At 46.5% G+C, this 12,533-nt stretch overlaps 1 protein-coding gene and 1 long non-coding RNA gene across 10 annotated transcripts in view; one reads left to right on the top strand and one right to left on the bottom strand.

Moving 5' to 3' along the window:
- LOC124109722 (uncharacterized) overlaps positions 1 to 12,533 on the top strand; it is a 47,058-nt gene that overhangs the window by 20,940 nt on the left and 13,585 nt on the right. The window lies entirely within an intron of this gene.
- Positions 1 to 12,533, bottom strand: part of Cfap57 (cilia and flagella associated protein 57) — a 70,022-nt gene that overhangs the window by 13,236 nt on the left and 44,253 nt on the right. For 8 of the 9 annotated variants that reach the window (XM_058570827.1, XM_046468389.1, XM_046468388.2 and 5 more), the window contains 3 exons: positions 9,065 to 9,181; positions 7,632 to 7,766; positions 7,405 to 7,548 (listed from right to left, as the gene is read on the bottom strand). In XM_058570827.1, the coding sequence (XP_058426810.1) occupies positions 7,405 to 7,548; positions 7,632 to 7,766; positions 9,065 to 9,181 (396 nt within the window). Of the gene's footprint in view, positions 1 to 228; positions 6,259 to 7,404; positions 7,549 to 7,631; positions 7,767 to 9,064; positions 9,182 to 12,533 lie in introns of those variants that run through there. The other variant, XM_058570828.1, reaches the window with a different exon arrangement.

Here is a 12,533-nt window from a genome sequence, read left to right on the forward strand (position 1 = left end):
TGGGGTGTGAGTATATTTGGCTTTCTCATTGTTCAGCCTCTCAAGGTAATAGCTAACTTACTTTCTTTCAGGTGAGCTCAGCACGATTCCCATCCATCTGAGCTCTTTTGAACAGCATCAATGTTTTCCTAAGTACTTTTTATACAACTTTAATGTATTTAAGCATCATAATAACCCTATGGCTAGATTCTATTACAATCATACTTTTTTTTGGGGGGTGCAGAGATTGGACCCAGGGTATCACACACACTAAACATACTACGTCCAGCCCCTATGATCACAATTTTATAGAAGAGGAACCTCAGGCACAGAGGCTGTGTAACTTAGCAAGTGACTGAGTAAGAATTCTAAGCCTAGTGGTCTGGTTCCAGAGCTCTTAAATACTGAGCTATCCTTTATTCATTTTTTCCCATTCATTTGTTGAACCTACATTTATGGGGCATCTGCTATGTCCCTCAGAATGCAGACTTCAGAAATAAAGCATGATACCTGTCCTCAACATCATTCTATTTAGTAACACAGAAAAATAATCCGATAATTAACATCAACTGTATCCATTGGAAATTCACTTCTCTTGTTTGTGTGTTTGACAAATATCCATCCATCCCGCTCCCCGCATCCACTTATCCATCCATCTCCATCCAATACCTTATACTGAATACCCATCATGCACCAGCCACTGTGATGATCCTGGCATTTTCAAAGTGAGACCTGGCCTCTGCTCTTGGTGGGGCATATGGGCCCATTTTAGCATGGAGCCACCTTGTTAAGGTGGAGGATAGGTCACAGAGGAAAGGCACTTAGTCAAGCCTGAATGGCGAATGGATTGCTAGGAACTGACCCCTGAGCTGAGGCTTAAAGGAGGTTCTCAAGAGAGGGTAAAGGGTGTCCCAGAGAACTGGAATAATAGGAGTCACGACAGAGAAGTGTGAAACGGTTGACATAGGGGGATGGTAGCAGTTCTGTATCACTATGAGATGGAAGAGGGGAGTAGAAGAGAGCATGAATGAAATTTACTACAGGCCAGCTGCTGGGGTGCTGTGTGCTGGGACCAGATAGTCTCTTCTCCTTTTCCCACACCTCAAGCTTCTACCTTCCATTTCATATTTAGCATAGGGGCCCCAGGTGGCACTAACGAGGAGGCCCCACGGGTCTCCTGCTTTGTTCCTAGGGCCCCTGGCCTCAGAATTCAGTTTGCCTATCATAGAGCCCCACCTAGGACTGTGAATAAATCATCTGAGCATCTTATTAAATGAAGCTGCTGATTTGGTGGGTCTTGGGTGGGGCCTGAGAGTCTGCATTTTTAACCAACTCCCAAGGGATGTTGCTGTGGCTTGTCTGCAGGCCACACTTTGACTAGCAAAGTCTTGCAGGTCAAATCTACATGAAATGGGCCTGCTCCAGGAAAGAACTTGGGGCACAGTCTTAGAAGTGGGGAGTATGGGTCAGGGCTGGGCAGATCTCAGGCACCCTTCTCACTGAGCTGTGCTAGATAAGCCCTTCTCTGCTAAGGGTATGTGCCCCTCAAGCCAGGAAAGAGCTGGGACTGCTGAAGATATCCCAGATTCCTTCCCTCCAGAGACTCTTCCTTTAAAAATAGATCTAGACTTTTAGAGGCTCAATATATCACTTACTTTTAGTTTTTCTCACTAAAAAAAAGATTCCCTCACTCTTGGATGAAATGCCCAACCCTCACTGCCAAACCTGTTGTTCCCCAGGCCAGGCTTTGTGTCTATTTTTCTGTGTCAGCAGATTTTCTCCATGCAATGCTTTACCCTTCTAACCAATCCAGGCCTTGGTGATGAATTGCCTACATTTACTTTCCAGATGCTGCCCAGTGAAACTCTCTGATAGTCCCCTCCCCTGGAACTTCCCCATGCCAACTTTATATCATTGACATGATTGATTTAATATATATTTATTGCTAAAACCCTGGATCCTGCCCTTGCATGTAAGAAGTGCTCAAAAAATATTTGTGGGATGGATAAGCAAATCAATATGAATGCATTGCACACCAGGTTGAAATAAGAGAATATACTTACTAATAAAGAAATTAAGGGGTAAAGGTCAGGTAGAGGAGACTAGAATAGAAGAAGGTCTTAAAAAGAACCACAAGAAAGTCACCGGCAAACTTGCTCTCTTGGGAGCTCTCTCTAGGTTGGTTTTGCTTAGCTTCACTTCTGCTTCATCCAATAAAGTAATAATGGCAATCAGAATGAAGACTAGAAACTCAAAGTACCACTAAAAAAAAAAAAATTTGTAGTTGTAGATGGATAGCATGCCTTTATTTTGTTTATTTTTATGTGGTGCTAAGGGTCGAACCCAGTGCCTCACATGTGCTAGGCGAGCACTCTGCCACAGAGCTGCAGTCTCAGCTCCTCAAGATACCATTTTGAGCCCTCTCAGGTTACATCTGTAGTTATTTCCTTTTCTTGGTCATTTCCTTTTATCACAGAATCCTACTGATTTTGTGCTGGAGCTGCACCTTGTATTCACCTTGCTGTGATTATAACTGGCTCTTGGTCCCTCTCTCTCCTCTAGGACTGTTGTGGTCCCACGGGAGCCCTTGCCCTAGTTTCTCCCTTCCCCCTCTACCACCTACACCCTGTGACTGGGATTTCTGGCTCCGGGTATATTTTGGTATGATTGTTAATGATCCCACTGCCAGCCTTTGACACTTCCATGATCCTTCCTTGCCTAAATGGGCATCTCCAGGGCATGATTCCATCCTTATTAGAGTGTGATTGAGGCCCATGACTCAATGAAAACTGATTCTCTTGTTTTTTGACCCTTCCTTCCTTCCTTCATCCCAAAACCAAATCATCTATTAACCAGTTGTTCTTGAAACTTGCTGTGCGCTCGTCAATGTGCTGAACAGGGAAGGTTCCTCTAGGCTCTAATGCAGAGAGATGCCATCAGAGTTAGAAGCAGGGGCCCAACCCAGTGTGAGGAAGGTTCTCAGGGGAGATTGAGGTTGGGCAAGAGTATTCCAGGCCTGGAGCCAATATGGAGCAAGCAGAACACAAACACTAAAAGCTTGCTATTAAGAATAAAAACAAGAGTAATCATAATTGCAAGGGTCAATTGAATTCTCACAACATATCAAACATTTTACATAATCACCTTATTTCATCCTTACAACTACCTTATAGAGTAGGCATTATAGGACTTGTTTTGGATGTAGAAATAATGCAGAGGATAAATGGTAGCTCCCAAGAGATGTTGCTATGGCTTGTCTGCAGGCCACATTTTGACTAGCAAAGTCTTGCAGGTCAAATCTACATGAAATGGGTTTGAAGATGCCTGTCTGCCTCCAAAGTGCCCTGTTCCTCCATGACTGCTGCCTTCAGACACTACTCCGTCACCACTCATTTACCTCCATTCCAATATCTTGCATAGTGTGATGGCCAACGACATCCCCAATGAGTACAGGTTGAGTTCTTTATAAAATGTTTTCAAGGGTGGCCACTGTTCTGAGGAGTCCAAAGATCACACTCAGGTCAACTGTATGTACATTTGGTAGCTTTGTGAATTAAAAATTAACACACCAAGCTTCCGAGCCCTGTGTTCTGATAGCTCCCTGGTCAGGATAGCTTTTACAAACTCCTACAGTTCTCCAGACCCATCTAACTACTCAGCTGCAGGAAAAATCTGACCTGAGCCTGGGAAATGTGAGAGAGACTGACTTGGCTAGAGGATGCTAAGGTCCATATATATGGAGGTTTCTAAACAAAGGGACTATACCTAGCTAGGGTGACCAGAACTGCCATAGGCCTTTGGAACAGCCTGATGACCCTGGCTGTTCTTTCAGACACCCTTGATGGGCAGGGCAGGGAAAGAAATGTCTGTAGCACCACCTTCTGGCAGGCTCAGAGTCAACTATCTTTTGAAAAAAGCAAGCAACAGATGCATTCATTGCTCCAGTAACTTGGAAACCTGGCATCCGGTGGTGTCTTTCTGGAACCCACAGTTGATGGCATCTCCATCTGTCTAATTGCACAAAATGAACCATCTCAGACTCCTTTTCTGCTCTTTTCACCTATATCCTGTGTTTAAGACATTTCTATTTGTCATTTCTGCTCTGAATTGCCTTCTGACATCATAACTTGCCCCTTTCTAAGGGGCAAATGCCCTCTCATTTACCTTTAATGCAATAGCAATCTCCTAATGAGTTTCCCTGCCGCCTGACTCTTTCTCTACCTGACTATGGAGTACCTCCAGTCTGTCCACCATGCCAAAGGAGTCCATCTTTACGAAACAAAGATAACATCCCTGCCAGCTTAAGAAGTTTTTCAGGTCATGGATGTGCTCAGGATGAATCTCATGATCCTGGCATGGTGTGGAAGGCCCTTTCAACCTGACTGTAGACTACCTACCATTTCAATGGGCCCTTTCTCTCTGCCCCCAACACTTTGCAACAAACTGAGGTCTGTGGACTCATGGAGTCTGCAACCACCTCTTCCCCCCAAGACCCTCTCCTTTCTTTTTCTCAGGTTATTCTCTCTTCCCCCAGTTGGTCCCTGACTACCCTCTATCTACCCTGAGCTCAGCTCAAATGCCACCTTCCCTCAGAAATCTTCCATGAGTTTCCAAGGCATAATTGCACTTTGCTTCCCCCCATTAGCCCACTGCACTGGGATATACTAAATGGAGAAGAGATTACTTGAACCTGGTCCAAGTTTCCTGGGAGGAGCTTCTTGAGGGTAGGGACACCCTCACATTCATCTTGGAATCTTCCATGGCTGACACAAACCTTGCTGTATACGAGGCTCTCAGATGTGAACTGAATGAATGTGTGTCCTAGATGTTTGTATTCCATAGCAACTCTAATTTCCATATCTGCAAGTATGCTGAGAATGCAGCAGGGAGGCCCCGAGCTCCTATCTGAATATACAAATGAGAAAGTGGCCTCATTTTTTGTTATTTTCTAATGAGTAGCTCTCAGATGCCATGTCCATCCCAGCTTTCCTCAGCCTTTTGGATTGAGGTGCCAGGGACCCAGCAGCTGCAGACACAGTTTCAGCAGGCTCCTGACAAACTCTTGCCAAAGGAGCAGGAGCACTTGACCACCAGCTGGGGGTCTGGAATAAGTTGTGCTGTCCCTTCACCCACCCCCAGGAGCAGCTACCCTGGCCCTTGTTATGAGGGGTTTCTAGGCTCTCCCACTTGGTTTCTACCTTGGTTCCTATATGCAGTCTTTGTTAAGAAGAAGGGAAGGGAAATGACATTTTTTTTGTCTTTGCTTTGCTTTCTTTTCTTTTTTTTTAATTGTTCAAAACATTACAAAGCTCTTGACATATCAGATTTCATACATTAGATTCAAGTGGGTTATGAACTCCCATTTTTACCCCATGACATTTTTTTTGAACACTGATTCTGTCCCAGGCCAGTGCCTTGTACATTACAAAGGTTATCCTGTTCAGTCCTCATAGTAACCATGGAGGTTAGTGTTTTCCTCTCCATTTTATAGATAAGGAGGGCATCTCCTGGAGAAGTCAAGGAATTTACCCATGGTCTGCTGGCCAAAGAGTGGCAGAAGCAGCATAACTCAGATCTACACAGTGACAGTGCCCATTTGCCTTCCATATCCTGGCTGGGAACATGATTCCAAGCTGAGGTTTGCTTGTATAAACCCTGCCATCTGGCCTGGCCCTGGCCCAGTCCTCCTTCAATTTTAACATCAAATAAGGAAACAATTTTTAGCATCCAGAACAGCAGTTCGAAAGTTTTCCTTTAAAAAAAAACAAACCTTCCTAACTTTGCAAACAGAATCCTACACAGAGCCCCACTGTGATCAGCAAGGAGCCTCTCTGGTTGAGGGGGAATGAACTCTGAACCTGCCCACAGGGCCCCTTTCTTGTTCCCTGTTGTTATCTGAGTCAATTCTCTGGATCCACAGGACTGCAAAGCACCTAGGCTTACAATGCTGCTTGGGAAGACGCTCTTCTGGGGACTGGGCTTGTGGGAGGGGCTGGGCTGGATAGGAGCTCTGCTGTATCTCCTTTTCTCCCCACCCCCACCTTGGCTTGGGGGGAACAGGAAAGGAAAAGAGGACACGATGCCTGCCCTGTCAGCCTCGTGTGGACTCCTGCATCCTATGACCAGCCTGTGGTCTTCAGTTCCTTTCTTCTCTCCTTTTAGGACTGACATTTGCTTTGGACATCTTGCTTGGCATAGAGAAAGGGACCCAGTCTTCAGAGGACCTCCCTGGCCTGTGTGCCAGTACAGGCAGGGCACTTGAGAGTTCAGCTATGACACCTGCTGACAAATATTCCTCTGTCATTCTGGTCCCACTGCCCAGTTTGCTGCATTCCAGGGCCCAGGAATCTCTCAGTGCTCTGGGCACTTAAGGCCCCTTGCAATGGCTCTGTGTGGGGCTGTTGGTGCCAAGGGTTCTGCCTACTGGATCTACTCCCCTTTCTGGGCCTCTGACTGCTTTTGTGGCCCAGAGTTGAGTGATGGTTTGATGGAGGAGGTGGGGCTGGTTGTAAAATGACCTGAGACCAGCCATGCCTGGGTCTGGCCTGAGTTGCAATGTGCTCTGCCTAGCTATGTGTGCACTACCCAACTTAGGCTCTAGTTTCAATCCAATGCAACCTGTTCCCATTCCAGCATTTTAATTAGGCTATTAAAGAAATGTAAATATAAGAAGGTATGTGTTTTATAAATGTGATTCTGATGTTCTCTTTTGATATTAATTCACCTTAATTGCCTCAGATGATACTGATATCAAACAGAAATCTGGCAGGAGCCTCCTGACCAGCAGTCCTGACAACATGCTTAAATGAGGTGGCAGTATTGGGGCCAGGCTCTCTGAGCATCCCTGTGAAGGATCCTGGAGGTTGGGTGTGGAGAATTTATTAAGTCAGAGTGGGGCCAGCTCAGGTGGATGTGGTTTGCTCTGGACCAAGAGATAAGGGTAGAGACCTGCGGCATCAGCAAAGTGAGAAGAGGCAGGTGAGACAGGCGTGTCCTAGCAGGAGTGAGCATCAGAATAAAAAGCAGCAAAACAAAATAAGACAAAACAAGAGTTGGAAACGGAGGAGAGAAGATGGAGAGAGTGACTTAGGAGAGCTAAAATACTGTGGATGAAGGTCCTGAGGGACAGGATGGTGAGAGGAGTGAGTCAGGACACAGGTGTGCTTTGGATAGAGATGGGGAAGGAAGAGGAACAGGGATGCTGGTGACCAAGGGGGCACAGAGATGCCTAGGAAGGCTCCTTGGGTGGGCTCTTGGCCATGGTCACAGTCAGGGCAAGTTCTGAGAGGACAGAGGACAGCAGCCAAAAGAGAGCTGTAGGGAAAGCTAGTGGGTCCTCTGGATGCCTGGGGAGCCCCGAGGATGGTGGTCTCGGAGGGACTCATCTCGACAGCTTGGCCTCCTGGTGGGGGCAAGGGTGTGTACCTGCATGATGCGGACGTAGTCAGTGCGGTGCAGCTCGCTCTCCTTGAGCACCTTCTTCTTGATCGTGGCCAGGTTCCTCTCCAGGTGCTCCCGCTGGCGGGCGTACTCCTGCTGCAGGTCTGTGTTCAGCCCTGCCATCTCCACCTGATGGAGCCCAGGGGGTTCTCAGCAAGGAAGGGAGGCTGCAGAGCACAAGGCAGGGCAGGGCTGCAGGGGAGGCTGCTTACCATGTCTGCCTGCTGCACGTACTTCTCAAACAGACCTCGGACCTTCTCCTTCAGCAGCGGGGGCTCCTGGATATATGCCACACAGTTGTGAAGGTCTGTCTTAAACCATTTGACCACTGCTTCCAAGTCCCGCTCCTGCAATTAAAGACATTTACTTTGGGCACAGCGGGCCACACTCCAGGTAGAAGGGCAGGGGCTGCAGACGGAGGCAATGGCACAGAAAGGGACAAGAGACATCTCTTCTGGGACTTACAGCTGACTGCCAGGGGACGCACTAGGCACGGAGACCTACAGGGCCTAGTGACAGCACTGAAACTTTTGTGCACCTGCCTGGGTCAGGCATCTGAACAGCCTACAAGACCTGGTGCTTGATCCTTGAGAGACCATACACAAGGCTTCTTTTATTGGCTCTGGAATCCTTTCAGGACCATGGGGCTTAAAAGATGAAAGGAGGCTCATGTGTCTACTCATATTCCTCTAGAGCCAAGATAGATGGTAACATCACTCTCTGGCAGATCCCTGGCCAGGGCTTGTGCAGCTCCCCTTATGAGCTCGTCTAGTGCTTACCCCTCCTGACAGTTAGGAGATGTGGAAGGGTATGGAGATAACCCCACAGAACTGGGCTGCTTCATCAGCCTATTTGGACTAGTTCCCCCTCTTCAATCATGTTTCTCTGATACATGTTTTCCCTGACCCTGACCTAGAAAGGGTCTTTCCTTTCTTTTCACTCTTCTAGCTCTTTATCTATATTCCATAATTTTCTACCTTGCATTACAATAGGCCCATGCCACAAGTCACCCATTAGCCTCTCCAGCCTGTGAAGGGCAGAATATGAACCAGCTCATATTTGTAGCCCAGCAGCTTCTAGTAAATGTTTGATGTGGAGTAAATGCTTGAGGTGGAGGATGGAAATTCAATCTGACTCAGCAAATGTTACCAGGTGGCTAGTGCTGGGGGTGAAGGTTCAACTATGTCCTGGCCCAGGACCAGAAGACCTTTCTCAGACTGGCTCAGGATGCACTAACGGCTATGGATGCTGGATGAATTTCTTAACCTCCTAATTATTTGGACTGATTATCCTTATTTATAACATAAAGAGACTGGTGTGGATCTCTGAGGTTCTCCTAGCTTCAGCAATCTTTTTGTCATAAAAACCCTTAAATACTGACCACAAATGCCCTGAGAATATTCTTCTCCAGGCCAAACAAGGCAAAAGCTAAGAATGTTCCTCCAGTACTGTCTTCCTACCCCTGATCACTGTTTTGTAGTCTCAGATGAATTCTGAAATCAGGCAGCACTGTGGGCAAATAAAGAACTTAAAATGGGAAGAGTGTTTTAGCAATGGGCAGGCTGTCCCTGAGAAGCCAGCTGCCCACTGCAGGCAGGTGCCAGATTCCAAGTGCAATCGTGCCAGACTCTGAAAATCTTCACACCTTCTGTTTCTCTTTGCGCATCTCTTGATCGGTGGCTCTTAGTTTCTGCCACAGCTCTGTGATGTTCAGTTCCAGTTGCGTGTTCTGTTTATGAAAACGCTCCAGCTCGGCTTCCATCTATAGAGAACAAGGGGAAAGTGCGCCAAGAAAAAGAAGGTGAGAGCTCGCAAATATATTTGAGAACTGAAGTCTTCCAGTGTATATGTGCCCCAAGATCAGGGTATTATTTTTCAGTTTCCACCTGTATCCTCTGGAACGAAGCCTTTCTTCTTACTCCCCACCATCCTAAAAGCCCCCACCTCCTTGGCTGATGTGGCAATTCAGGGCCATGGATTTCTATGTCATGATGGGAAGTTTCCCACTTGGCCACCTTCTCTTTCCTTAATTGCTGATCCCTTTCTCAAATTCCTTCTAACTCCATGACTCTCAAGTACCGAAGTCTCAACTGTAACATGAGGCAGGTTCTCCAGGGAAGCATCCTCTTTGCTGCTTGGTGTGGTTGTATGAGTGAACCTCACCCTCAGGGGCCGCAGTCATTCTAAAGCAGAAAGCTTAGTCTAAAGCAGAGTTTGAGGGACCAGCATGGCTCAGAGGTATACCCAACCTAAGGCATAAAACTGGAAAGAGCAGGTTAAGTCAAAACCTCTGTCTCATCATTCTATTGAAAAGGTCTTAAAAAGTATAACTGAGGGGTATCCCATCTTCAAAGGAAGATCAAGAAACCACTAGGGAGCTTCTGGAAGATTTTCTGTTCATTGGTTTATTTTATTAACTAAAGATGTGTCAATGAGGGCTGGGTTATGGCTCAGCGGTAGAGCGCTTGTCTAGCATGTGTGAGGCTCTGGGTTCGATCCTCAGCACCAAATAAAAATAAATAAAATAAAGATATTGTGTCTAACTACACCTAAAAAAATAAATATTAAAAAAAGATGTGTGAATGATAACTGAAACTTCCCATTAGGATGAGATGGGCTGTGTGTGAGCTTGCAATGAACTGAATTCCTGCCAAAGCAAAAGGTGATACTTGATTTGCGCCCGAAATTTGGTGGACACTAGGATTCCTGTTACTAGGGACGCTCAGTGGCAGGGAATGCTACAGCTCATTGGATATTTTTCATGGCTGGGTGGAGTAGCCTCCAAATCTATCCCAGGCCCTTTGCTCAGATTCAAGGCTCTTGCCTCTGTGGGCTACCAGAGGCCCCACTGAGTCACATCCATGTTCTAGACATAAAAAGGGATGCTTTTAGAATTATATTTTCTTTGTTACTGGGAACATTGTATTTTGACAGAATAGCCCTTTGACACAATAACCTGGCATAAAGGTGGCACTCAATACATACCTGAGTGAATGGATGGCAGTGTGAAGGACAAAGGGAGCCATATGGGTGGTGCAAGGAGAGGGTGAAATGACCTGCCTCCGGAAGAGGAGTGATAAGCAGGGAGTGTTAGCAAAGCTATGCAGAGCCACCTTGCACAGGATGCACAGCAAGGGTTGTTTCGGCACAGCTAGAGAAAGAATGTGCCCATTAGAAAGGTCCACCTAGCTGCTGTGGGCTTAGGGACGTAGAACTGATTAAGAGGGAGTCTTGTCTTCCGGAAGCCTTAGGACCAGAGGGATAGGAGAAGTAAGTGGGAAGTGAGGGTGGAATGGGAGAAACAGAGAAGGTGAGCAGGTGGCCCCCAGAAAAGGGATGCTTCAGCTGGCTGTCGTAGGAACAGTAAATATTAGAGAACGAAAGGGAAGAGAGAATTGCAGGCAGAGAGCAGCCTACACACAGGGGACCAGAGGCGTGGCAGCCTGGTGTATCTTTACCAGAGGTTCCAGTGAAAAGAGCAAAACTGGGTCCAGGGATACCAGCCAGGAGGCTGCTGCTGGGGCCCAGGCGAGAGATGATAGTGTCCTTGACCAGGCGAAATGTAAGAGAGAAAGGGCTTTCTCCAGTTTGCAGGGCTACCAAAAGTCATACCTGAGTGCCTATCGTCAACTGTGCCTCTCTACAATCTTAAGTCAGTAATGACAAGTTGAGTTAGAGTGGAAGAGAAATAACAGGACAACATTTTAAAAATCTCTGCTCTTTTTTTCCCCTAAGGCAAACCCTCAAATTACTATTTTATAGAAAAAATTATGAAATACGTAAAATTTGAGTATTTGTCTAGACTGCCAGAAGGCTAGCTTAGTAGTTGGAAGAAGCATCCTTTTCCTAGCTCAGCTTCCATCTATAGAGAACAGGACTCCATCTATGTTCCCATGTTATTCATCACACTCAGTAATTCTCAATGCAATGGGGGAGGGAGAGGGTGCATCCCCACTTCCTGCTCCCACAGGATATTTGGCAATGTCTGGAGACATTTTGGGTTGTAATACCCTGGGCAGGGGATACAACTACCTCCAGTGGGGAGAGACTAGGGATGCTGCCAAATGCCCTACAATGCAGAGAACAGCCCCCACAACAGGTAATCAATAGGTTGATGTTGAGAAACCCTGTACTAGATGAATAAATTAATAATTGGAAATTCAAACAACAAGGTTCCAGAAACCTTTCCCCTAGGAAGGAGAGAGGGACCTGGAGTTGACAGTGAAAAGCTGGAAAAGTGTAAATGAGGGATGGTACCTGAACCAAGGAAGGCTATATGTTCTTTCAGAGGTCTCAGCCATACACATGAGCCAAGGGTTGAGGCCTCCTTCCTACAGAAGAGGAACTTCACAGGAGATCTGCAGTGGGTGGGCAGAATAAGTCTGATCCCCAGAGGAAAATTCCAAGGTCAGAGGCCCCTGGAAGGAACCAGACCCAGATATCAGCCCTGGTGGCATCTGGCATGGGGTGGAGGTAGGAGGGACCTTGTTAAAATCATTCTCAAGACACAAGCATATACCCTGCTGAGTATCAGTGCCATGCTTGGCCCCTGTTACTGCTTGGGAAAGTAATAATCCCCCATGTATGTTGGGGTGGAAGGTTAGCTGAGCTTTAGCAAACTGTGATCTTAAATCCAGGTGACAAATGTCAAATGAGGAAAGAAAATTAGGACAGTGATTTTCAGGGTTCTGTGGCATACTGACCTTCCAGGAGAAAGGGGGCTCCAATCTTTCTCTCCTTGGGATGCTGCTAGAGTCTGAATATATGTGTTCTTCCAGAATTTATATGTTGAAACCTAACCCCCAAGGTAATGGTATTAAGTGATGGGGCCTTTGGCAGTTGATTAGGTCACAAGGGTTTTTGATTCTCTTAATGGAATCGGTGCCCTTATAGAAGAGGCCTGAGGGAGCCTGTCAGCCATCCCCCTTTGCCCTTCTGCTTGAGGGCACAGAGCAGTTGGAACTATGAGATGTAGGCCCTTCCAGATATGGAATCTGCTGGCCCCTTGATCTTGAACTTCTCAGCCTTTACAACTGTGAGCAATTAATTTCTGTTGTTTGTAAGTTACCTGGTCCAAAATGTTTTATTACTAAAAGGAGTAATCAGTTGCCATT

The sequence above is a fragment of the Marmota monax genome, unplaced genomic scaffold, assembly GCF_021218885.2.
Source record: "Marmota monax isolate L192 unplaced genomic scaffold, Marmota_monax_Labrador192_F-V1.1 WCK01_AAM20220418_F8-fsc00008, whole genome shotgun sequence".
In the NCBI taxonomy this organism is placed as follows: Eukaryota; Metazoa; Chordata; class Mammalia; order Rodentia; family Sciuridae; genus Marmota; species Marmota monax.